The sequence below is a fragment of the Rhinolophus sinicus genome, chromosome 15 (genome assembly GCF_057876585.1).
Source record: "Rhinolophus sinicus isolate RSI-liver-muscle chromosome 15, RSI-T2T, whole genome shotgun sequence".
In the NCBI taxonomy this organism is placed as follows: domain Eukaryota; kingdom Metazoa; phylum Chordata; class Mammalia; order Chiroptera; family Rhinolophidae; genus Rhinolophus; species Rhinolophus sinicus.
This window is the reverse complement of record NC_142515.1, coordinates 82,543,112-82,570,017: the sequence shown is the minus strand read 5'-3', so window position 1 is coordinate 82,570,017 and position 26,906 is coordinate 82,543,112. Positions and strand designations below refer to the sequence as shown.

Here is a 26,906-nt window from a genome sequence, read left to right as displayed (position 1 = left end):
AAGATTATGTGTGTGTGTGTGTGTGTGTGTGTGTGAGAGAGAGAGAGAGAGAGAGAGAGAGATATGGAGGGAGGGATGAGTAAAAGGAAGCAGTAAAGATGTTCAGAGAAATAATCCAATATGGACAGTGAATTGAAGGTTTTGATTTTTGAATCTATTTCTCAGATATAAAGTGAAGGGTATAGAGTTAACTGTCCTTTCTGACTAATGCAAATCCTTTATACTTAAAAAGACATTTGATAGTATTCTGAGCATTTTGGCAAAAACACACACAAAACAAAACAAAACAAAACAAAACCAACAAAACAACAACAAAAAAAACCAATTTCCCACGTGATTTCATTATTCTTATTATTTTACTTACATACCTCAATGCATCTGTGTCAATAGCTTTATTAAGATATAATTTACACACCATAAAGTTCACTGACTTAAAATGTACAAGTTAATGTTTTTTTAGTATGTTTACCCAGTGGTACCACCATTGCCATAATGTAATTTAAAACATTTTCATCACCATTCCCCCAAACTTCTCCATTCTCTACCCCCAACCTTATTCTCCAGCTCCAGGCAACCACCAATCTACTTTCTGTCTATAAGATTTGCCTCTTTGTGGATATTTTATACAAATGGAATCAAACCATACAATACGTGTCTTTTGTGACTGGCTTCTTTCACTTTGCATGACAATACAGTTTTAAATTATTTGACCTCAATATTCTGCTTCTGAGAATAAAATGTTATACTTGCTTTCTTTGATGGGTTTGAGTATAATTTGCATGAGGCAAAACTTAGTAACCAGTTAGAGCAAGAAGGCTTTTCTCCACCACATCATCTAATCCATTTTGCCAATGTTAACATACCAGATTGTTCAAGCACAAGCTGCAGAAAACCGTGTGTTTGTGGATCCCTAAATTGATATTGTCCAGGAGAATTTTGGGGAAAAAACCCTGCAAGTTACAAACAGGGTCCATCAAAAGAGGAGTGGGTTTAAGCATCCCAAATGTAGTTTAACAGCTTTACTTGTCCTCCGTGGAAAACTGGTGATTGCAGAGTATTTAACATAAATCCATATAAACCTGTGTTTGGTGCTTGTACAGAGGGCCCTGGAGAGCTGACCCCTTAGGAAAAGCAAGTAGGAAACACAGTGAAAGCAAAATTTCTCTCTGCCCTTTCCCCCTCTTCTCGCTGGCAGGGTTGATCCTCACTACAGTTTGCTCAAATATTTGGAAGTGAATTTAGGGCCCTCCCCCCAACTTATGATTTTATAGCCAATAGGTGATGAGGTTTATTTGCATATTTCCAGTCACATAAGTAGCCGTGGAGTGGAAACAGTGTCAGACTCGATTCCTTCTCCTCCGAGGAAACCTGCCACTTCTAGCTGCCCTGCTCTCCCCTTTAAAGGGCGACTTGCTGGGAGCCGGACCTCGGCTCCAGCCTACTCCTGCCTCGGGCTCCGAGGTCCATCAATCTGTCCGCGCTTCTTCCCGTGACCTGTAGCTCCTACAGAGAGGGACGCGCTTCGAGATGCGGAGCAAAGCGCTGCTCCTGGTGGCTCTGGGCGTGTGCCTCCAGAGTCTGACCGCCTCCCGCGGAGGGCTGGCCGCCGCCGACAGTAAGTTTTGCGTGCGGACTCCGCTCCTCCTGTAAACTCGGCTCAGTGGCCACTTCCACGCGTGGTGAGGATTCGAATGAGAAAGTCTGAAGCGGGTGCAGATGCGCTCCGGGGACTCTTCTAGCCCGAGTGCGGCTCCGGAAAGTCATCGGGGCGGGATCCGCTGAGAGACGGGGAGGGAATTGTCCCTCCGATCTCGCTGGGGTAGCTCCTAGTTCCCGCTCTCTCGCTCTTTCCCGGGTTCCCGCGCTGTCCCCTCTGGCTGAGGCCCTGTTCCCCGGCGCCCGGGCTCGGCCGGGAAGGGACGGGGAGAGTGTGAGGGGCGGGACGAGGGAGGCGGGAGGAAAGGCCCAGATGGCGGTGACCGACTGGAATGAAAGGCACGCAGGCCAAGGTGACCCTGGCTTGGCAGCAGCTGCGGCTCGGCCCCCGCCTGTGGGAGCGCAGGCAGAAAGTGGCCCCTTCTCCGGGAGAAGCAGGAATCGGGCGGGAGGAAGGGTTGTCCGCATCCTAGAGGCACCGGATACTCTCACTCTCCGCGTGCAGATGGGAGTGGGGGACGCGCGACGCGTGGAGCGGAGGTCTGGGGACTCGGCATCCTGCACGCGTTCCGGCGCCGGAAGTTCACCACCTTCCACTCTTGCACGCTCCGCTCTTCTTAGCGCGCAGAAAATCTAGCGAAGGGGTGACCCTTTTGAAAACGTGGCCTCTGATTTAGGGGTTGCAAGGTTTGCACTCGGGTATCCTTACTGTCCTCTCAGCCGAGTCCCGTTCCGGGCACCGCCGGGAGGCTGCGGCTGAAGTCCAGTCATCGCCGGGGAGTCGGGGGCGTTGGAAGCCAGATGCAAATTTCTTTAATCGCGGTGTGGGGTGCGGGGCAGGCAGACAGGTGGAGGGTGGTGGTGGTGGGAGAACCAGCGCCCTGTCCGAGACCTGCCCGCAATAGAGACAGCCTGCTTCACTTGAGCCTTGGTTCAGCTAATGTACAACGGCAACTTTATAAAAAGGCAACTGAACCAAGTCATCAAAGGAGGCAGCGATTTCTTTTCTCTTCCCTTCGTGGAATTGCAGCGAGGGCGGTGTCGCTTGGATGCGCTTTCAGGCAGCAAGTTCGCAGTGGTTCAAATTATAGTCGAGTTTGTCCGTGACTTTTACTGTAGCTGAAAGTTTACCGCTGTACCGAGTTGTGGGAAAGAACATTTTTGTTAGGTAAAAAAAATGGATTCCATGAAAGCTGAATTGGATAAAAAAGACAAGTATCTTTTCTGTCAGATCAGTTTCTGTCAGGGCTTCAATTAGAAAGTCTTAAACTTGTGTGGAGGCATGTTCCCCTTGGATAGTATTTACCGCTGTCCAAGAAGATGGTAGGAACAAACTCCAGATTCTTATTTTTAAAAGTGCACCATAGTGTAGTAAAACACGCACAAATATGTGCCATCCACAGTGTAAGTTTTTCCTAGGCTCCCTTAGAGGTTCAGGAACCTAAATTCCTGGGCTAGTCAGTGTCACCTTTCCGAGTTTGGCTTCCTCAACTCTAAAATGAAGAGTTTGGACCAGACTCAGAGTTCTCATAGGCCCCTCTAATTCTTACTCTGATTTAAATGGACACTTACGTGATTCATGAATTAAATTGGATTAAATTGTATAAAAGGAGGAATCATTTTTTTAAGTAGACTTGAAATTAATCCCTTATCTTTCCCTCCTACCCTCACTCCACCCAACCTGTCTTTATAGTGTGCGTCTCCGATCACAGCAACTTTCGGCTTCGTTTCTCCTCCAAATAAGTTTAAGATATAAGAAATTCATAGCAGAAAGCTACAGGTGTGTGGGCCCCTCCTGTGGGCTCTGACTTTACTTATTCTCAGTTCATTGTAAGAAGAATATGAGGATAGGAGGCAATGCCCTCAGGTTCCTTGTTCTTGGAGCTGCCACAATCTCTGCATGGCCTTATCAGGAAACTTGAAGAACTAGGAGATGGAATGTATGGGTCAGTACTCAGTAGTTGCGGTTCTAGTTGACTGGACTTAGTGAATTTCCAGATTAACATCTGAATTAAACATGATGGATGATGACAGCAAAATAGCAGATACTACTTGGAATGGAGCAGAGCTCAGTGAGGGAGTGATTGATAGATAGCTGTATTGGAAGAGTTAGGTGGAAACTTTCACTTTCTTTCAGGCAGTGTATTTTTAGCTCAGCCCTCCTTTCTTGCTTTATTCTGGGAGGAAGAATTGGGCTATACAGTTTACTGCTTCTATTTTTACAAACATTTTTTCCCCCCTATAAAAATGAAGAGCAAATCTGCTTGTTAGGTAAGTCAGGAACACTGCCTGCATTGGAATACCTGAAAAGACTAATCGGTTCAGTCAGATAACAATACTGATTTTTTTTTCCCCTCCCCAAACTTTTTTGTTTTCATCTATTCAACTTGTTTCTTGGCATTCTACAGAAGCTGTTTGAGTCAATAACTGTGACCATCCATCTCAGAGATGATGTGAGTTAGGATAGAGTCCTTTAGGAGTGTGTGTGTGTGTGTGTGTGTGTGTGTGTGTGTGTGAGAGAGAGAGAGAGAGAGAGAGAGAGAGAGAGAGAGAGAGAATAGAAACTTCAAAGAGAATTGAATTATAATTGAGCACTTGTACCTCATGTCTTATAAATGTCAATCTTATACATCTGATAACTGAGCTGCCTTTAGAGGTCTTTTCTGGGATGCTTTATGCTCCTTCTTTTCGAGCATCAATAATATACACCCTATAAATTTATCCTTAATGTGCTTTTGACTTCTCAGCCTAATTTCATCCTTGTGAGTTATTCTCCACATTAAGATAAATTCCTTGTCTTTATGTACACACTTAGATTTTTAGCTACCTATTTAGAAATAAAGATTACATAATCAAAAATACATTAACTAGTAATTTGCCTGGTACCCCAAAATCTCCCCTTAGTGCTTAATAAAGACATATTAGGTGGGGCCAGATTGGTGTGATGGTGCTGATAAGATAAGCTGAATTCAGGATGGAGGCCCTTAGGAAGGAATACACCTTAGGTAACCCCCTACATTTTTTTTTTTTTTTTACTATGCTAAGATGGCTTTAATTTTTAAGGGGACCTGGGAAGAGGTCCTTATCCCCTCAAAAGGATAAATGCAGAGTCACTAATATAATTTCCATGTGTGGAAACAATAATTTCCTTAGTAACAATGAAGTCAAATCAGTTCATTTGCCAGCCAGGAGCAATCGTAGAGTATATTGGGACAACTTAACATACCGACTCACATTCAGGGTCCATCTATCTTCCTATCTCTATGCAGCCTACATCAGTTGCTTGAGGGCTGTAGAGGCTTGTAAAGCACATTTGTCTTTAGGATGCTGAGACATCCTTGAGGGTTACAAACACCTGTAGTGTGAAAATTCCTATCAGAACACCAGAGGGAAGGTAAGACTGTCGTTTCTGATTTCATATATTGAACTGACATAGAATTGAAAATATCACATACTATATAGAGTAGGTACTGTTTTCCTGTCAAAGGCTTCATTAGGCTTTCTATAACTTAAAATGAAAAATAACTTCCTTGGAAAGTGAAATAAAAGTCTCCAAATACAAATTTGCTTGAGAATGTATGAATTTCCCATTATTTTTCTGTACAAGCTATGTACCCAACATTCAATGTTGATTGCAGGAAACTGGAGCTCTCAATGAGCCATATAGATAATCTGATACAGGATCTATGGATTGAAGAGAGAGAGAGAGAGAGAGAGAGAGAGAGAGAGAGAGAGAGAGAGAGAGAGAGAGAGAGAGAGAGAATGTTCAAAGCTAGCCTTAACAATTACAAATAATATTCTTAGTCATTTCAAAACCGTCAGCACCACCTTGTTGCATAATTCTAGGGAAAAATAGACTAAAAGCGAGTGGAGTTGTGCAAGGCAAGAGTCTTAGTATCCGTTTGGCAAGTAGGTGGTGGGTGAGATCTGTCTGCCAGGTTTGCTCAGATTATTCCTGCTTTAAAAAGACTGCTAATCGAACATGTTAAAATAAGACCATTCGCGAGGAGGCATGAGTTATTTGATGGGGAGAGATGTAGGCGAGGGTGAAACTAATTTAGTTTTAAAATTTTTGAAGCATTTTCTAACAATAAAGGAACTTCTTGGGTATTTAAAGCAGAAGCAGATTAAAAATCTACAATAGTATTTTCCACTGTCAGATAAATAATAAGGCCACCAGTGTGCTTTCCAGTTAGGAAGAAAAAGGAAGACCTACATCTTCAAATAGTATGAAAGGCAGAGTGTATTCTTGATGGATGAGTGGACTTCAAGTTCAATTTTACTATATGGAAAAAATGAAAAAAAGCTTTAAATATCAATAGTTTACTACAGTCTTTTATTTGAACAAATTATCTTAAGAATGTTTAAGTGTTAGAGATGTGTGTGTATGTGTCTGTGATCAACTTGCTGCATATAATAAATCACTTAGCAAGTAACCACAATATTATTTAAGGAATTTTGAAAAATAAAAAGGAAAAATTGGCCAGTTCTCAGGTAATTATATGATAAGGTTGGTTCAGATGCCTGTCTTTCCTTATATCATTCTTATATTTATTTTCGGCCTCCCTTTTGCAATGTTATTTGAAATTACAGGTTTTCAACCTTTGAGCTGTGAAAAGTGAATACGTTTAGATAAGAAATTAGACGTATTGCTAAGCAACCTCAGTTATTTATCTTCTGAAAGTTTTAAATAATGAAATCTAAAATCTACAAGTTATTACCTTCTTATAATGAATAGATAGGTTTTTTTGACTTTTTTTTTACTTGACAAAAAGTTCAATAATTTTCCTTAATATAACTTCCCTTTGACTGTGCTTGCTTTGTACAACAGTCCGATTTCATCTGCAATACAGTTTCAGTGTTCACTCTGATTTTATATGTACTGTCTACAAATACCTTGTGAAGATTTATCAACATTTAGATTTAGTGTCCAGAGAGAGATAAACTAAAGTTCTCTTTCGCTTCCTACTCATTTTGGGATTAACTATGAAGAACCAAACCAAAGTGAATTTTTCCCCAAACCAGCTTTGCAGTAGTTTTTAAAGCTCTGACTGTGTGTGGAAGACTGTAAAGATGTAAGTGGGAAAAGAAATATTTGGGGAAAGAGTTAACCATGGCTCATATATAGCACAGGTATTTCTGAACAACTCACTAAGTGACTTTTTTTTTGAACATTTTGAACTGATGTGTCTGGCCATGGGGGTAGGAACCATTCCATACAAAAGCTGCTTCATGCTACTAGCTTTTCTTATTGCTAATATTTTTAAAAATTATGCTGGCGAAAAGGAAACAATCTTTCCTCAAATAAGACTTATTGTATCGTATTATGGGAAAACATTCCTTTGATGTAATCAAGATTTAAAGAGGGTGAAGTGATATATGAAATACATGGAACTATATAATGTGATCGCCATAAGAATGAGCTTTGAATTGGAACCGAGAGACCTGGGTTCTGGTCCCTACTCTCTCTCCCACTATTAGCAGCATGACCTTGACCAATTCATATCTTGAGATAAGATTGAATTAACTGAGGAATTTCAAATGAGTTACACGTACACACACACATACATATACACACACACACTGACTGAAGGAGAGGATGGAAGATGTAGGAGAGATCAATATTGCTTAACTCAGAGCTATTTTAAGGCTGTCTCTGTCAACTTTGGTTACCCCTGGAGGATCAATCATTCTCTTGCAATCCACATTCTGTTTTTTTTTTTTTTTAATTTTAGAAATAAAAATAGTATTGGTGGTGGCTACTTATGAACCTAAAACATAATATTCCAGCAAAACAAAAACAAAAACAAAAACAACAAAAACAAAAACAAAAACAAAACCACCAAAAAAACCAACCCTCCAGCTAACTTCCTATGCAATTTTTCCTTCTCAGAAATTACAGGAGGAAATGATTTTATGGACATTGAAAGTAAATTTGCTCTAAGGACGCCTGAAGACACAGCTGAGGACACTTGCCACCTCATTCCTGGAGTGACAGAATCTGTGGCTAACTGCCACTTCAACCACAGCAGCAAAACATTTGTGGTGATCCATGGCTGGACGGTAAGAGACGCTCTTTAGGAAGGAGTGGATTGGGGTGGACCCGGCATCCTGCCCAGCTTGCCCTCCATGTTGGGAACCCAATGACGGGTCTCCACATCCCATACTTACGCGAACTTTCTGATGGCTTTGCTTCAAAATTGAGTGAAGGCAATTCTAGCTCGGTCTGAGATTGTGGAACCTGAAATCCCAGGTTCATGAGTACTTCCTCCAGACAGTGCTGACTTTCAGACCTCGTTTTACCACGGTCCCTAGTTAGTGCCCTTGAACCAGCTATGCCTATGAGGTGGAAAACCAGGCTTTACTCAGCTACAGAGCGGAATGTAGATTATCATTCTGGGGAACTGGTGGAAACCTGACACGATGTTGATTCATCCAGCACATCACCAATTGTCCTTTTGTAAGGAAGACAACATGTGAGGGTGAGGAGAGGGCTGGAGTGGAGTGAGGAATTGTTGGTTCCAGTCCTGGCTTTGCTGTCCTCCAGTTCGGTGATAGGGATCAAGCCACTTCTCAGCCCTGTGCCTCAGTTTACTGACCTGTAAAACAAAGAGGTCAGACTAGCTGTCCCTCTTCTTCCAACATTCTCTAATAGTAAACCTTAGGGAAATTTTCTAGAGCTGAAAGAGGGCTAGACAGGTAACTGTCATGAAGATGAAACGGTTGTTAATTTTATTTTAAAGTATATGAATAAAATAGTTCTCTCTAGATATGCCAGATGGTCACTCTATGTGATGCAATTCCTATTTAACTGCTATAGTTGTATTTTAATATTTTAAATTTCTAGTGAGCAGATTTTATTGTTTATTAAAAAGGACATATATAAAATGGATGGTTAAAAAGATATTACCTTTCCTTTATGTCAGAGCTTGTGAATATGGTAATAGATACTAAATCCTAATGAGATTAATTAGCTAATGGCTGATATACTTCTAGTCCTGTTACTGACCATAAAGGAAAATTATTATAACTTTTATGGAGATGAAGGCAACTTCAACAGAATTTACATGCTTGTTTATTTTAATAAAATACACCTATTTACTCGTGTTAATATAGTAAATTACATGTTTTATGATAAAGCACAAATTCCTAACATAAATCTTTTCGATATTTTAAGAGATTTAAATAGGAAAAATTAATCTTTAGTGGTTTCAGAGACATTTTGGTTGTATCTAGAACTTGGCTTTTAATACTTTTCAAAAAAGTTTAAGCTTAATCAACACTTATATGATGGGGATAAATTGAATATCTCAGTCTTATCCCTGAGAGAATTTTGTACTTGAGGGATTTGTTTTTAGAAACATGTTTCTTTCTCACACTAAGATGACACAACTAAGCCAGTTTCAGTAGATGATGCTCGCTCCTATCATTGGTCCTACTGGCCACTAAGCCCACTTACATTCTTCACATCGTGGCCCTGGCATGTGGAGTGCCTGGGCTCAGAGGCTTGGCCGCTGGCTGGGGGACTGAGTTTCACTGCACAGAACTGGTGGGTCTGTTCAATAATTAATCCAGGATGCTGGATAACTGACCTCAGCTTATCTCAGTGAACGTCCTGGCTGGTTCAGTTGGTCTGTCTGGTGCAGGTGGCAAAGAGGTCTTCAGTTCAGCGACATGTCTGAGAATCAAAGATTTTAAGAATGGGTACTAATTTCAGGAATCTCAGAAGAAAAATCTAGAAAACAATATCTTTTCAGAGTTGAAGAAGGTGGGTACTTGGACTCCCCACCCCTCTGGGCTACTTACAGCATTATATGTGTTGAATTAAAAAAAAAAAGGAAGGGTTAGGTTTGTTGTTAGGCAGTTAATACAAGTATCAGTCACAGTAGGAGTAAGTTGGGTTACTTGCTCTTTGACAGGTTGCCTAACTCGGAGACACTGCTAGTGCAGAAAAACTCCTAATAGGGCCTTAGAGCAAGCAAGATTGTCTTGCCTTATCTGAGGTAAACTGAGTGGCACAAGGGCTGAAGACTAAGGGGAGGGACGAACTTCTGCAGCTTTGTCATGAGCAACCCAAAAGAACGCTTAGTGTGCAGTATGCATAGGGCACAACTCAAAAGAATGCTTAGCATGCAGTGTGCATAGGACATCTCACAGAAGGCAGTGTAGACACAGCTGTGCTGGAGCTGTGCCACCTGCTTGGGTTTCACAGACCCATGCTTTCAGCACGGGGCTGTCATTGTGATGTAGGAGGTCCTCACCCCTGACTGAAAGGAGGAGGGCTTAACATTGCTTTCTGAAGAAATCACCCTCTCTTGAGAGGCAGCTGCACAGAGTGGCTAGACCCCAACCTTGAATACAGGAGAAGGAGGGCAGGACCAATTTCTCAGGGTCTTGTGCGAGGTGGGCGTTCCACCGGTTCCCTCCAAGGCCCAGGCTGCACCCAGACGTGAAGCAGCCTCACTGAGACATGTTGAAAGAAGATTTAATTAAGTTCCTAATGGGCTAACATCACGTTTGTGCCTTTTGTTTTTTGTTTTCTCTTCGTGCTTGAAATAGCTGTAGAGCTGGTGTCTTATCACTGCAAGTAGATTGGGAACCAGAATGGTCACACGAATAAATTTATGAGGTGGAGGGTAACTCTGAGATCACCAGAGTCTGGCCCCTGTGTTCTGTAGGTGGTGGGTAAGGAGAAAGTGGTGTCTGCGTTCACAGAAGTAGTTAGTAGAAGAGCTGGGACTGGAACCAAGATCCTTCTGATTCTCAGGCCTGCTTGTTCCTACCACAGAGCACAGCAACGTGGTGAAAAACTGCAGTTTGTTAGTGTCAGGAGTGAAGGGAGAGCTCATTTTTTGATAGTTCTCATCTAGAAAATAGACAAAGCAAAATGGAAGCATAAATCTGAAAGAACCCACTACATAAGCTCAGAGTTCCAAATTAAGTCCCTTGGTGAGGAAATTCAAGACTCCTATTTTTTTTTTTTCTATTGAAAGAATATAGGTTTTATAGGTCTCTCCTGAAAAGGTGCCTTAAACTTGGGTTTCAGAATCTTCTTTGTTGACTACATAGTTGACTGAACTTCACTGTGGCTTTGATATGATCTGCTCTCAGCTTATATCAGGGGTGGGTAGACTTGGGGATTCAAATCAGGGTGTTGCTGTGTCCAAACTTAAGGCAGGATGGTGTGGAATTCTATAACCTGCAGTTTTCTCATGTATTTCCAAAGTGTGCATCTTTGCACAGGTGTCCAATTTCTCCTCTCTGAAAACATAAATTAAAATTCTACATAGGGCGGCCAGTTGGCTCAGTGGTTGGAGCGCAACGCTCATAACACCAAGGTCGCTGGTTTGATTCCTGCATGGGCCAGTGAGCTGTGCCCCCCACAACTAGATTGAAAACAACGACTTGTCATGGCGCTAATAGGTCCTGGAAAAACACACTATTAGGAAAACCAATATTTCCTAATAAAAATAAAAAAAATAACTTAAAAAAATTCTACATGAATAGAGTTAATTTGAGGACCCCCCAGTTCTTTTGACTTTGAATTTTGGGGCCTTTATTAACAAGAAGCAAACAATTACCATTGGTAGTCTGCCGATCTCAAACAGGACCAATATAATAATTTAGGAATTGTGACTATTAAACCTCATTAATTTCTAGTCTGATAATGAAGAATTTGAGAGAACTGTGAAAAAGTCTGAGCCAAAGCTGGTCATTTCCTAAGAGACTGATAAAGCAAACTTACCTTCTGATAGGAAAGATTAGTATGTTTAAAACTATTTTTTTTCATTAGCACATCAAATGTTGCATCAAAGTGACTCTTTAAAGAAAAGAGTGCCTTTACATCCTCCAAAATAATTCTGTTGGGAAACACTTATGAGTCTAATTGAAAGTATTGAAACTGAATTTCTTTTAAAGTAATTTGTAGCTCTGTTGCCAAATTTTAACTTGTTCAGATTGATCTTTCCTTTTAATACTATAAAATATTGATGTTTTACTGAATTCATAAAATGTGCTTTTAAAATTGAAAGTGTGGTAAACCGCAGCCCTTCATCCTTGAGCTCAGCACATCCCGTCTTCTGGCATACTCAAATTTGCCTCAGGAAGGGTAGGCACAAGTCTCTAACAGTGTTCTGTGTGGTTTGATTCTCCTGTCTGGGCCTATGGGCTTCCTTGTGGGTTTTTTTTTTTTTTTTCATTTAATGTCGGTGTATTGGGCTGACGTATCTGTGATAAGTTGTGGGTGGGTATTTTAAGAAAGCTTGTATCATCCTCTTTAGGTGACAGGAATGTATGAAAGTTGGGTGCCAAAACTTGTGGCTGCCTTGTACAAGAGGGAACCCGACTCCAACGTCATTGTGGTGGATTGGCTGTCGCGAGCCCAGCAGCACTATCCAGTGTCTGCCGGCTACACCAAGCTGGTGGGAAAAGATGTGGCCAGGTTTATCAACTGGATGGAGGTGAGACTGGGGGAAGAAGCCTTGTGGGTCTGAAGGCCTTATGGCTAGAGGTGGACAAATGGCTGGTCTTTGTTCCTTTTCCCTTAGATACACATATTTTCTGGGTCCGTTCAAATCTGCAGAATGAGCGTGGGCACTATTTTTTTTTTTATCCAAAAGCTGTGTTATGATAAGAATGATCAAACCATAAAGCCAAGGCATAGTCCTACTCTGCCCTGTCCTTTGATATTTTCATAGTGAATAGACCTGCTGAGACTAGGAACTCAGTGGGCAGAACACAGAAAAGCTTGTTATTTCAGGGCAGAGGAAAGGCGTCATGTTCAGGCCAATCTTTCCCTACCAGTTGGCTGGCACATGAAATTTTATCCTGGCTTTGTCTCCTTAGGATACCAATCTCTCTGATGAAAATATTAATAGTTTGTATTTCTTAGTGTGGATTAAGGATCCAGATTTCTGTTGAGGGTTAGGGGAGTGATGGAGTCTAGCTGGGAAGAAAACGGCTGGGAATATCTATCTGTAGGATGTGAGGTGGCTGAGGGTTGGGAGTTCTGACTTAGCTGCTGCTGTGTTTCCCTGAAAATAAGACCAGGTCTTATATTAAGTTTTGTTCCAAAAGACGCATTAGGGCTTATGTTCAGGGGATGCCATCCTGAAAAATCATGCTAGGGCTTATTTTCCGGTTAGGTCTTATTTTTGGGGAAACATGATAGTTTTACCTACAGCACTCTCTGAGGCCATCCTCTGAAAATTGCCTTTGAAAAGTTTCTTGGGGTTGCAAGAAAGCTAATACTCTGACATGGCCAAATTATTTAAACTAGATACTTGTTGGTAAACAATAAGCTATGTTTATTGAACTGACCATTAAATGATAAAAATTCTTATCTTGGCTCTTTTGCTAACCAGGAGAGTGAACTTGGCAAATCAGATCACCTCTCTGGACCTCAGGCTTCGCATTTGTTGAATGTGGAGGCTGGACCATATGTGTCTGTGGTCCCTTCCTCCTGTAATATTGTCTGATTTTCAGTCATTGTTTGGCTAACCTTAAAGAATAAATTTATATAGGGTAGTTAGAGTAGGGAATAATACATTAAAGTTAAATATGTGTGTGTGTGTATCTATATGTATACATATGTCTGTATCTATACCCTATATAAATATACACATACATATATTTTCAGATGTATGCAAATTCAGATTTCCATACATTTCAATTTCAGATATATTTAAAAACTTTCTAATTAAGAGAAAATCTCAACACTAGAGTATATGCTTTTCTTCTCTGTAACACAAAATTAACATAAGTAGTATTTAGTATTGTCTGTATTTTGAAAATAATATTTATATTCATTTTATTTTGCTTAGCTTTGATCTTTTGCAAAGAACTGTAAGAACCCCTTTTTCCTTTTTCTCTTCCAAAGGAGGAATTTAACTACCCTCTGGACAATGTCCACCTCTTGGGATACAGCCTTGGAGCCCATGCTGCTGGCGTTGCAGGAAGTCTGACCAAGAAGAAGGTCAACAGAATTACTGGTAAGAAAGCACTGCCACTTGTCTTATCACAAGGGCTGAGATGCCTGTCATTCTGAAAAAGAATGAGAATATTTGTCAAATATCCATGTGTGTGTGTATGTGTGTGTTTGTGTTCTTCTGGGTTTGCCCAGCCACTTGATTATTTCATGGGAGGGCTCTTTATCTGCAGTGAGATAGAATATGGGTCTTTGCTGTCTTGGGCCAACCATCTACTGGCAGGAAAAGAGAAATAGAGCAGAGTTAAGCACAGAGAGCCCAGCGGTGTCCCTCTCCTGTCTACCCCGGGCGTTGGTAGTGTGTTGCACGTATGTCACTCTTCACATCAGTACTGGGAAAAATGAAAAAGGACCAACACAAGAGACCATTTGGAAAAAGGAAGACATTCATTTCGGCCAGTGGTAATAGATGGTTTATCATGTATATAGAGAAAGGAAGAACCTACCACTGTTTAAAGGCCTCTCACCAGGTTCAGAAATAACTTACGAAAGGAAATCAAGTCACCCTGAGTGAAAATTGCTATTTAATGGCTAGTTTAAGAGACTCAAGTTACATTTTAGAAAGAGCTTAAATCTGTTTGGTGATGTTCAGTAATTTAAAGAGCCAATCATTATCGATAAGAATCTGTGTGGCTGTCACTTATACTCCAATGATGAGCAAGAGAATGCTAAGGTGATAGTGATGGAGACTAAAACTAATAGGAATTTTAAAGTCTCTGGTCCTTTCCCCCCCCATTAAGGCCTAGATCCAGCTGGACCTAACTTTGAGTATGCAGAAGCTCCCAGTCGCCTTTCTCCTGATGATGCGGATTTTGTAGACGTCTTACACACATTCACCAGAGGGTCACCTGGTCGAAGTATTGGAATCCAGAAACCAGTAGGGCATGTTGACATCTATCCTAATGGAGGCACTTTTCAGCCGGGATGTAACATTGGGGAAGCTATTCGTGTGATTGCAGAGAAAGGCCTTGGAGGTAAATATGATTTAGAAGTTAATTAAACGTAAGTTGTGTTCTTAACTCTTATTGACCCAATGTCCTACCCATTCTCCACAAGTATGTAGTTTTAATATAGACATTTAGCCAAGATATGTTTCTGAAGAAGTCTGTCATATTCAGCATGACCACCTTAGAGGTTAGTATTTCCTGTGGTCAGTCAGACATTTTCCCTTTTATGTCTTATGATTTAGACTACACTGAGTACTGCAGTTGGTAGTGACAAAAGACAAGAAAGGTGAGACACAGACAAGAAAACTCCATTGCTTTTGATAATGGAAGCATCAAATGTTATCTGGACACATGTTTTTATACTTTGAATACAATTGCAAAGCCAATAGAGCTTTTTTGAATTTTACTGAAAACAAAGGACGTATTCATTAGTCCACATTTCTTTTATCAGCCTTTTAAAGAGATGCACATATCAGAAACATATCACCATTTTCTAACAATAACTATTCCAAAAATTTAAGAAGAAAATATAATTTAATATAGTTTAATATTTACTTTAATAATCATGCGAGCTTGTGTTAGATTTATTATTCGCTTTAAAGGAACTTTGCATACTTTGTGGACAATGGGACATACCTGTAGATAATATGCTCAAGACTTTTGTACATGTTATAAAACTACAGTATAATGTTATAATACTATTTTCAATAATTATAAAAGTTTATGATAAGAGATACACTCTTATGACAATGGTGATTTCTATGATTCATTTAATATAAAAATTATTAGTTGTGACAAAACGCTTGAATTATCCATAGTATCTATGATAAGATACTTTTCATTTAATAATTATGCTCTTTATGATGTTGTTTCTAGAAGTATGTTTCTAAAAGCATCTGGAAGTATTTTATGCTTTCAATATAAGAGAAGGATGTGATAAACTGTGGGAAATCAACTTCTAGCTTATATGTCTCTTATTATAACTTCCTAAATATACTCACAAATATAAAGCCAAAGTCCCCTATAAATTTGCATCTTGTACATTCTTGGAGGTAGGAGAGAAGCTGCTGCCAAGAGTACCTCCTTAAATAGGACATACAATCAAGGACTAGATCCTGAGGTCATTTTATTCTAACACCTATTCTGAGAGTTTAGAGGTCTAAACTCTTTTAGACCTGCAAAATGAGACACTCATTGTGGATTTTCACAGAGTTGAAATTTTCTTTGTGTCTCTTTTCCCCCAGATGTGGACCAGCTCGTGAAGTGCTCCCACGAGCGCTCCATTCATCTCTTCATTGACTCCCTGTTGAATGAAGAAAATCCCAGTAAAGCCTACCGGTGCGGTTCAAAAGAAGCCTTTGAGAAAGGGCTCTGCCTGAGTTGCAGAAAGAACCGTTGCAACAACTTGGGCTACGAGATCAATAAGGTCAGAGCCAAAAGAAGCAGCAAAATGTACCTGAAGACCCGTTCTCAGATGCCCTATAAAGGTAAGCTGGAGACTACTGTAAAGAGGAAAATCAGTGTGACCCAATGTTTTATCGTGTTCATTGCATCACATGTACTGATTCTGTCTATTGCAACAGAGATAATGAAATGTTACTGAATCGTGAGCACTTATTTATGTTTGTTGGTAGAGAGGGGTTGCACAGATCCACTTTACCGAAGCTCCAAATGCCTGTTGCCAGAAAGGCACAACCTGCACTAACTACCCAGTGCAGCCGCCCTGCTGGCCACTGTCCTCTGTAATTGTGACCACTGGCACGGGCCAGCCATTAACACCAGGCTCAGAGCTAATTTGAAATCATCCATCCAGAGTCAGCAAACTATGGCCCACAGGCCACATCCAGCCCAACACCTGCTTTGTAAATAAAGTTTTATTAGAATAAAGTCACATGCATTCCTTTCTGTACTGACTAAGGTTGCCTTCCTGCTACCACAGCAGAGTTGAGGAGCTGGGACAGAGACTGTATGTATGGCCCACAAAGCCTTAAATATTTACTATCTGGCCCTTTACAGAAAAAGTTTGCCAACCCCTAAAGTTTGCTTTAAGTGAAGGCAAGAACCACCTGTATTTTAAAATACAACTTTTCCTGGAAGGGTAGACTATACCAAACCTCCTAAGATATTTCCATTTTGTCATGAGTTTGTTCACAGTTGAATTTCAAATGTGGCAGCTTGTTCAGAGCAAGACCTCTGAACAAGCAGGAGACAGGAGGGGAGATAATCAGATAAACCTGGCGAGAGGTGGGAGTCTGAGGGAAGGGATGATATTGAAGAAGAGTTCCCCAAGGAAAATGCATCTGATAGAGGCACCCATTTGTAATGTGATTTGTGAGACTCTGTAGAGGTGCATTTGGTGGCCCAGAGATTTGGAGCACCTGTAATTCGAGGAAACCTTTTAAGCAATGGGGAAATCCTTAGTTTCCTTGACTCTTCAGATTGCAGAAGTGTGTGTGAGGTAGAGAGGAGAATGTAATCTTCTGAAGATGCGGACAGGTCTCGTTCAGCTCCAGGCGTTCTGTGTAGTGCCCCTCGGCCACTCGACACTGCACCAGTGTCTCCGGGGCACTTCTGCTCTGGTCTGTGGTGATGCCTGCAAGGGTTCCATTTAACCCCAAACTCTATTTCTCTTTACCCTTTCGTAACTGTGTCTTAAGTCTGCTGTCTTTCCTATCCCCTTATCTTCTCCCCCATCTCATCTACTCAGAGTTTTTTTTTGTAGAGATGGGAGAGCAGGGAGGAGATGTTTAAGTTCAAGTACCTGATTCCAGAAGCTGTTCCTAATACAGAAGTTTAGGAACTGTCAGTCTTTCCGGCCTCACTGGTGATTCAATGAAATAAGTTTTATTGTGAGCCTGTTATACACCTACTCTGTGCTAGATGATGGGGGAACAGAGGATGACCCTAAACCCAGGGTCCTCTGACCTGAAGAAGCTCACACACAGGATAGGGAAGTCAGACATACCCATGAAACATGAAGAAACGTAGTCACATACAGTGACACAGTAACAAATGCCGAATATGCTTGGTACAGATGCTAAGGGACAAGATGGCCAAGGACGGGCCGGAATTAATAGAGGAAGCATCATGGGTTTTTTGGCTTCGTGATTTGATCTCCCTAGTACCTCATCAAAGATGACTATTTTCTAAGACTGTTTGGCAATGCAGGTATACCCGGATTCTTCCTCTCCACTTCAACCAAACTTTTCTGAAAGGAAATAGCATTCAAGATCTGAATTTTCTAGTAGCAAACACTGTAGTGACATGAAGAAATCTTTTTAAGCCACCCTGATAGTCGTGTGTGTGAGCACATCCTGCTTGATCGCTAGTGAGATACCGTCTGTGGTTCTGAATTGCCTGCTTTTGTGGGGCTGTGATGTTTCCATACAAACTCATCAGTGCTTGTTCTGATTTTCTCCCTGTAGTCTTCCATTACCAAGTAAAGATGCATTTTTCTGGGGCTGACAGTGAGACACAGACCAACCAGGCCTTCGAGATCTCACTGTACGGCACTGTGGCGGAGAGTGAAAACATCCCTTTCACCTTGTGAGTAGCCACGGGACACGACCTGCAGCATTTGGGTTTGTGATGGCACTGTGACCTGCCATCACCATTGGCCTGTGGGACAGAAGAGGAGTAGGACACCTAGAAAAGAAATATGTAATAGAGTTTTTAAAAAAGCTATTTGGCAAAAGATGTTCATAACATTGGGACATAGAATGGCATAAATTAGAAACAAAGTTTAAGTGTCCAGCATTGAGGCCATGGTTAAGGGAATTGTGCTTTAACAAATCAATAAAATCAATCTAGCTTGTAAAAACTGTAGTTATACAAAGCGAGGTAAAACGTGACCAGAAGTAGAAGGTAAAATCTGAAGTGAACAAAGAATAGAGAACTGTATGTACACTATGATTGTTACACAGTACATATATGTTCACATATCAGTGTCAACTGAAAGGGAATATATGAAAATAATGTCTCTGAAAATTGGCTAATTTTTTTCTCTTCAGAATTGTACTAAATAGTTCATATTGTTAGGATAAAAGTTGGAATCGATGAAAGGGTTGGTGATATCTTTTGAAATACACTAAATGCCATGGATAATTTTCTTGAGTATTTTGTTGGACATTTTGTGCATTTTTAAAATATTCCCCAAACAATGAAGCTATTTACTTCTCGGGAGGAAGAAAGGGGGGTAACATCCCAATTTCCAGAACTAACCAAATATGTTGATTTTTGTATTCAGGCCTGAAGTTTCCACAAATAAGACATACTCCTTCCTAATTTACACGGAAGTAGACATTGGAGAACTGCTGATGTTGAAACTCAAATGGAATAGCGACTCATACTTCAGCTGGTCCGACTGGTGGAGCAGCCCCGGCTTTGCTCTGGGGAAGATCAGAGTAAAAGCGGGAGAGACTCAAAAGAAGTAATTACGTTTATTTTTCTCCATTCCCTTCAGACTCACTCTAATGTCATTACTAGAGATAGTATTTCTGGAGCCATCAACGTTCAGGTGAAACCTTACTAAGCTTTGTCTTTAAAACTGTATCAGCTAGATGATTACACCTATAATTTTTTTGATGGGGAGGATGTGCTTTAATTATCACACTAAGGAAATAATAGTGTTTCTGCATTTCCTGGAAAGACAACATACGCCCTGCATCAGACACAGTTATGAGTGAGAACCCAGATTAGAATCTCAGCTTCTTATTTCACACAGTTTCTTGCAGGCACAAAACAGTGATAGAAAGAATCTTGGAGCTGTTGCTTTGACATTCAAAGAGTAAAACCAACCCCTTCAAGAAGGATGAGGTTCGAAAGAGAATCTGATCCTGTCTTCCGGGTCCCACCCCACATATATCTATAAAATGAAGTGCATAGAGAGGATTGAAAACTTTCATACTAAATAAATTTAAAAAAAAAAATGAAGAGGTTGTGGAGAAGCAGAGCATTTGTTTCTCTAGCAGGTCCAGTGGGAGGCTGGTTTGCGAATTCCCTAACGCAGATACTAAGAGGTGGTGACCTGAGTCTTGCATCATCTTTTGGTGAAAGCCTTGCGATTTTAAGGCTGTTTGTATGCCTGTCTACACTGATTAACCAGCTTTATTACTGCACAGTGGGTTAGGCCCTCAAAGAACCCTCTGATTCAGGTCTTCAAAGATCCCACTGACCAGAGTGGCCTGAGTGTACACAGTTAATTACTGGGAATATCAAAACAATTAATCAGACTGATCATGTAGGATTTACACAGCCCTGAGCGAACCATACATTTTTGAATAGTCCTCTTTATTGTCCCACATGGTGTGTTAACATCCATTTTCTTCTACAGGGTGATCTTCTGTTCCAGGGAGAAAGTGTCTCGTCTGCAGAAAGGAAAGGCAGCTGTGGTATTTGTGAAATGCCATGACAAGTCTCTGAATAAAAAGTCTGGCTGGTGAGCATCATGGGTGAAGCGCTGCGGGTGCCCGAGCTTGCCGCTGTGGGGCGCTGCTGCTCGCGGCGCTCTCCAGCCCAGACCCGCAGGCCTGCGCTGGTTCTCGTGGTCAGAACCTTCCGGGGGACTTGCTTAGCCCTTCCGTATACACCTCAGACTGGTCCATTCGCTTTGGACAGCATTTTCTCTTGTTTTCTCTCTCTTTCTGTTTTTCTTGCCTTCTCTTACTTTCATCCCAGGTATACTTTTTAGATTTTACTTCACTTCCTGAGCGATCACAAATTTTTCACTTGGGCGTTTTCCTGGACTGTGTCCCTGCCGCCTTTACGATCCTCTGTACAGAGCATACGGTGCAAGTTAATAGTCACGTGACTGTGGTTGCGGCTCCTCCCGGGATGTAACCAGGGGAGCAAAACATGAGCTGCAGCCACGTAGGCCTTCTCGATTCTCCAAAGGGGCAGCCACAGAGCAGCCATCTTAAAACCCCAAAGGTGGGGCGCTAATGGAGTTCGAGTATAGGGGAAGGTTCTTTTTTCCATCTCAAAACAACTTCCTGGCTCTTTCCTACCTGACCTTTAAGGCTAATCCACATGGCAGCTGGCAGCTGAATCTTTCCAGAACGTCAGTAAGAAGGGGAGACTAAGCATGTGACCTCCCCATCCTTTCCTGAGTTCTTGAGCTGCGCCACGTGCATTCCTCCACTGCTTCCCGTGCCAGATACCAAGTGCTAGTGGGAGTCACTCATAAAGAGGGCAAAGCTTAGATCACGTCCTACAAGCCAGTGACACAAGGAACAATGGGAAAGGCCCGTTACAATGTCGTCTGGAAATAGAGAAAGCAATTGCTTTTGGTTTGTCTTCTCCGAATTACATTTGTAGACAAAACAACAGAATAAGAATTGCCTGATCAGAAAAAGTATATTAAAATCCCTACGTAGAATATCTTATTATTTTTAATTTCTGTTTTATAATATAATTTATCCATGGATAATTATGGATTATGGATAGATAAGGAAAAAGGCAAAAAGAAAGTAAAATCACTGTGACTCTTACCACCCAGGGACAAATTAACGTTTTAATGTACAGGCATACCTCGTTTTATTGTGCTTTGCTTTATCGCACTTCGCAGATATTGTGTTTTACAAATTGAAGATTTGTGGCCACCTGCATTGAGCAAATCTATTGGAGCCATTTTTCCAACAGACTCAGATGATGGTTAATATTTTTAGCAATAAAGTATTTTTAAATTAAGGGTTTTTTTGTTTGTTTTAGACATAATGGTATTGCACATTTAATAGTCCACAGTATACTGTAAACTTTTATATGCCCTGGGAAACCAAAAAATTCATGTGACTCACTTTAATGCTGTACTGACTTCATTGCAGTGGTCTGGAACTGAAACTGCATTATTTCTGAGCTATGCCTGTACAGGTAGCCCTCGTATAGCACGGCACTTCTATAACACGGTTTTGCTCTAACATGGTTTCGCTCTAACATGGTTCGAGATGGGGAAAACCCTCGTACAACATGGCACCCTAGGACATGATTTCACTCTAACACGGTCTGAGAATTAGAGAAATCCCTGAACAATATGGAGCGTAATAAGAGCTTTTAAGAGCAAAATATATCTCATTCGAAATTAGGGAAATCCCCGAACAACACGGAACGTAATAGAAGCTTAGTAGTGATGACTAAGAAAACACTATTTAATACATATTAATGTTATACTTTTGGTGAAAATTGCTTTAATAAAGATATTTCTCTTAATTATAAAAATATAATAGTATGTCTTAAAAGTTTTTGGAACCTAACCCCCTTTTTTGTACTAGTTCTTTGTTTCGTATGACATGGATTCACATCACACGACATTTTTAGAAAGTTAACAACCGTGTTATATGGGGGTGACCTGTGTATCCTTTCAGACTTTATGCAGATATAATATTTATATATTTTTACAATTTTTTACAATAATGGAATTATGGCACATATACTTTGGCAAGATGAAGCCATTTGGATTAAAAACATTAATGTAAGACATTCAAGATAAACTTGAAATGGAGAATAGTTACTGGTATTGAGCCAGGCAGAATAACTGAATTCTTATCTAAGTGGAAACTGTTCTAGTAAGGGTTCATTGCTTTGTTTTTTCTCGTTACAAATTTGAGGCAGTTTCACATTTGCTTTAACTCTTAGAAAGGGACTCCTATATGAAGATTTGTACATGAATTTATGTCACATACAAACATACACAAACACACATGTACGCATGTATTCTCCCCAAACCATACACAACTTTAAATCTGTATGTGAATGTAAAAACAAAACCCCTCAAAATTAGGAAATACCTCAAGCTGTTTATGCGGTATTTCTGGCCATATTATTTACACAAATTACAAGAATTTATCTGTGAAAGTCTAATGATACATCCTTGTCTGATTATAAGATTACTGAGACAACAGAAACTTAGACAGTTTTTTTTTAATGCACCTGAACTTTACCTAGGAGGTAATTATGAATCAGACTAACAACCTTCTGCAGTTTCTCTCCTCTGTGACTAAATTGACAAGTTTGTGTTTCTCTCATCGTGGAAGTCTCATATGGGGCGGGGGGGGGGGGGAAGGAAAAAAAACTAAGCATTTCATTTGGCAAGTTTTAGAAGGAAGAACTCTACCTGAATTTTGAAACCATTTAGTTCAGTCCTCTAAAATGACACTCCTTCTGGGGACATGGTTAAGTAGATGTTAGACTGTCTTTCATTTCTGTGAGCATGCTGCTTTCTCTGATTCATTATCCACATCTCCCCTGGGTTTATTCTCACAACCTTTGTTCTGAACTTCCAGTTGAATTCTTTTTCATCCTAAAGGAGTGTGTGGGGAGGGAAGGGAGTTGTAAAACATTAAGCAGATGATAAATCGCTCTTATTCCTCTTTTTTGTTTTTCCCCTCAGAAACTGGGCAAATCTACAGAAAGAAGAAAAGCAAATGAATTCTGTGAAGAATGAAGTAACTTTTACAAAAGCTGCCCCGTGCTTTGGGTGGTTAAAAGTGAATTTTCCTGAGTATTAATCCCAGCTATATCTTTGTTAGTTATTTTAAGAGACAGTCTCAAATACTAAAAAGCGGCTAACTTAATTTGAGGAGCACACTGGCCAAAGAGCACACCTTCCAACATTAAAAGACAGCAGATTTGAAAAGCACTGCATTTTGTCCATTGAGAAAGAAATAAGAATTGTCTGAGCTCGTGATAAAACAATAAAGCTTCTTTATGTAGTGAGTTTAGACAGCCTAAATTGATTAGCACCTCACATTTTAATTGGAATTCTGCATTTCCTGGATGGACACTTTCTCAGTTTCCTCCAAGTCTGAATATAAAAAATGTTTTTTTGTGTGGCATAAGTCTGACCCATTTCCTTATGAGTTAAAACACCTGCCTTTTTGGGAACGGTTTTCCTTTTGCCATTGGATGTAGCCCAAGAGTTAACTAGGAGCTAGTGACTTGGAGAGAACGATGGAGAATGGAGTTGAACTGAACCGTTACACACTCCCTTGGTTGGTTGCATCATAACTAGGTTACAAATTAAAGAAGATATAAAATTTAAATCGATTATGTCTTAATAGGCTTTACAATTTATTGCTTAATCTCTTCCTTCCTTTTCTTGCTTTGTCTCAAGGTTATATTTTAACAACATTCCCTGGGTAGATGTTTAAAACGAGCCTATTATCCTCAGCTGACACATAATTTTAACTACAGAGAAAGAAAAATGATATTATAATTTTATCAGGTTTTCAAAACTGTATTCATCTATTTGAAGTCATTTAATACCCAATGGTTATTCAATTTTAGGCTCATCTCAGTTGTGCTTCCGTCATACTTCAAGCATGTCTCTTTCTTCCCTGGTTTTGATAAGAAAATATGTGTTTAAAGTGAAATTTTGCGTCATGCGAACTCCTACAAATTTTAGACAAGGACTGTTTTTACTAAGTAAAGATATGGAAAAGTTACTGGGATACATTCATAAACAGTGCTTAAAACCATTGTGGTTGATTAAAACAATCCTCAGTTGCCATGGCCACAGGAAATGTCATGAGATTTGTTGTTTTAACAACTAGTCAGGAGTAAGTGAGCAATTATTTATAAACTAGATCTCGTATTTTCAGAATGCTTTTCTATATATTAATATAAAATGATAAAGAAGTCAAATATCTCAGAGGCTATTGCTGGGAACCCAAACTGTGAACACGTGTGGGTATCTGAATACGTACTCACAGATGAAGCCCCGCATGTACGTTTATTATTCAGTGTGGCTTGGAAGGAGCGCTCAAGAGATTGGAATGTGGAATAGGAATTGTTCCCGTGATGCGAGAACTTCAGCCCTTCATCTGAGAAATAAGGTTGTTCCTATACTGAGTAGGTAGGACACATGTGGCTGATGTCAGCCGGCTTGGCATGAATTCTCTCTAAAAATAAAATGCTGTGTGGTTAGTGGTTGGCATCCCCTGTTCTTGCTAATTCATTAACTTTCTGGATTTGGGTGTGGAACAAAGGTGCGTACTTAAGAAAATATGAATCAAATCAGTGTATGGCCCTGGGAACTCTGGCTTCTACAGACTTCACTATATATATCAACAATGCTGTGGCTTTAAGTGTTATTTATTAGCTGTAAATATATGTGTGTATGCATAAAGGTGGGGTTGTACATATTGGAAGGGTCATTGTGGCTATCTGCATTTATAGATGTGTGGTGCTTACTTTGTACATGTCTCTATCAGTGACAGTCTCACTGAGCCAACTTACTCTGATGAAGTAATACAATAAAATGGGCTTAAAAAATGAACTTACTTAACTATGTGAAGTTTTAATAAAATTGACAAAATTTTATTACAACACTAAGTCATTTTGTATCATTTCAGTCCCGTAAAATTGAAATTTATTCTTAGAGCAGATTCATTCAGGAAATTTTTACTGAGTGACCATTATACTTAGTAAAAAAACAAACCGAACAAACAAACAAAACCACCACAATATATCACATATACATACCTATATATATCTATATCTGTATAGTTTTTTTGTGTTTATATAGTTATTTGTATTTGTACATGGCCTTACTTAGTGGTCCTTTAAACTAACTAGAGGAAAATGATAGAATTTTTCGTAAACGAAATACACAAGACTTTCCTTGCCTGCAGGATACTTATTCACAAGTAAAAACTTAGATGAATTTAAAAATATCTTTGAGCATTTTCTGAAATACATTGTCTCTTTTTCTGAGGTCTAAATGTCAGCTACAAAGAGAGTGGCATTTGTGCAATAAAATGAACTATCTGGGATGCGAGGGTGCATTTTTCAGAACTTTGCTTTGGGTTGTCTTGATAGTGAAAAATAACATACAGATGATCCATGCAACTCACTAGGGAGTGCTTCTTAGTACAATCAGGAAAAATATAATCCAGAAAACAACTGTTTCAGTGACCACTGACCCAACACTTCATTGTCAGTTAGGCATAAGTTCTCCTAAAGCTGCAGTCCCCCTGATAGGAAGAGACCCGCCAATTCACACTTTGCTCACTGCCCATCAATGCTTGTTGATATCATAAAAAAGACAGACAATAGCAGGAGTTGGCAAGGATGTGGAGAAACGAGAACCTGCATACATTGCTGATGACATTATTCATCACAGCTCCAAGGTGGAAGCAACCTAAATGTCCATACACTGGGGAAGAGATAAACACAATGTCCGCACAAAGGAATATTATTTGGCAGCTAAAAGAACACACTGATGATAGATGCTACATGGATGTACTTTGAAAACCTTTTGCTATATGAAAGGACCAGATGCAAAGGACTACATAATGTATGAGTCCATTTGTATGAAATTCCCAGAAAAGGCAAATTTATAATGACAAGAAGTAGATTTAGTGATTGCCTGGAGATGGGAATTGGAAGAACAATGAACTACAAAAGGATATAGGGATCTTTTAGGGCTGGTCGAAATTAGTGGTTATGATCGTACAACTCTGCAATTTACTAAAAAGCATTGAACTTACAATAGGTGAATTTTATGGCATATAAATTTTGCCTCAATAAAGGTCTTAAAAATTTGTACACCTAGAACTGTGGGGATAGACATGACCACATGCTGCATATATGAACTATGAAAACTATACTTTGGGGATACCCCTCTCTGGCTCCTACAGGAGGAACCTCTGCAGTGTTCACCCACCATCCTCTAACACTAGCCTTGAATATCCCAGGGGCCCAGCATTTGGCAGTTTGTCATAAGTGAATGCTGTCAGTAATCTTGTTCTATTAAAAATGTTTTGTTTTAGCCTGGATTCAGTTAGACTACAGGCCCATTTGTGATACACTTCTCTTACTATAGAAATGCTATTGTCTAAACAATTGTCCTCTGTAATGAACCTGATTGGGAATTTTCTATAATTAGAATGTCATTGATAATCATTTTTAGAAGTAGCAGTATTATTAGAAATCACCTAATACAGCACCTTCATTTTTTAGCTGGTATGTTAAGCTCAGAGAGGTTAAGTGACTTGACTGGCATTATACTGCTAGTTGGTAACACATGAAACTAGAACTGACTCTTACTGATTAATAACTCAGCATATCTACCTTCATTTACATCATCTTATCTCCAAAATACATTATACACTATGGGCTTAATTATGAGCTTGCTTTACACCCAAACATAGCACAACAAATGTATCATTAGAAGGTGCATTGCGTGCCTTAGGATTCTAATAGGATAAGTGAATTTGCATTAAAACCATCACACATCTGTGTGACTAGTGACACAGTATGTGTGTGGTGGTAAGCCTAGCTACTGAGGGCACTCTGTACCATGGACACCAACTAGTTCACCA

The 26,906-nt window shown here is 40.0% G+C and overlaps 1 protein-coding gene across 2 annotated transcripts; it reads left to right on the top strand.

Annotated features, from left to right (window-relative positions):
* The first annotated feature begins 1,339 nt into the window (after nucleotides 1-1,339).
* LPL (lipoprotein lipase) lies at nucleotides 1,340-24,909 on the top strand. 2 transcript variants are annotated; one of them, XM_019736959.3, is made up of 10 exons: nucleotides 1,340-1,615; nucleotides 7,550-7,719; nucleotides 11,937-12,116; nucleotides 13,535-13,646; nucleotides 14,383-14,616; nucleotides 15,834-16,076; nucleotides 18,015-18,135; nucleotides 18,836-19,018; nucleotides 19,922-20,026; nucleotides 22,973-24,909. In XM_019736959.3, coding segments are annotated over exons 1-10 (1,437 nt in total). In that variant the 5' UTR covers nucleotides 1,340-1,527; the 3' UTR covers nucleotides 22,974-24,909. The 2 variants fall into 2 exon arrangements, with proteins under 2 accessions (XP_019592518.1, XP_019592519.1); XM_019736960.3 differs by lacking the exon at nucleotides 1,340-1,615 and adding an exon at nucleotides 2,035-2,343.
* The last annotated feature ends 1,997 nt before the right edge of the window (nucleotides 24,910-26,906 follow it).

Bases quoted from the DNA above. Each gene is read 5' to 3' on its own strand.
- LPL (XM_019736959.3), top strand. From the start codon at position 1,528: ATGCGGAGCAAAGCGCTGCTCCTGGTGGCTCTGGGCGTGTGCCTCCAG. The intron at 13,647-14,382 runs GTAAGAAAGCAC...CCCCCCATTAAG, and splicing joins GAAGGTCAACAGAATTACTG to GCCTAGATCCAGCTGGACCT. The intron at 16,077-18,014 runs GTAAGCTGGAGA...TTCTCCCTGTAG, and splicing joins TTCTCAGATGCCCTATAAAG to TCTTCCATTACCAAGTAAAG.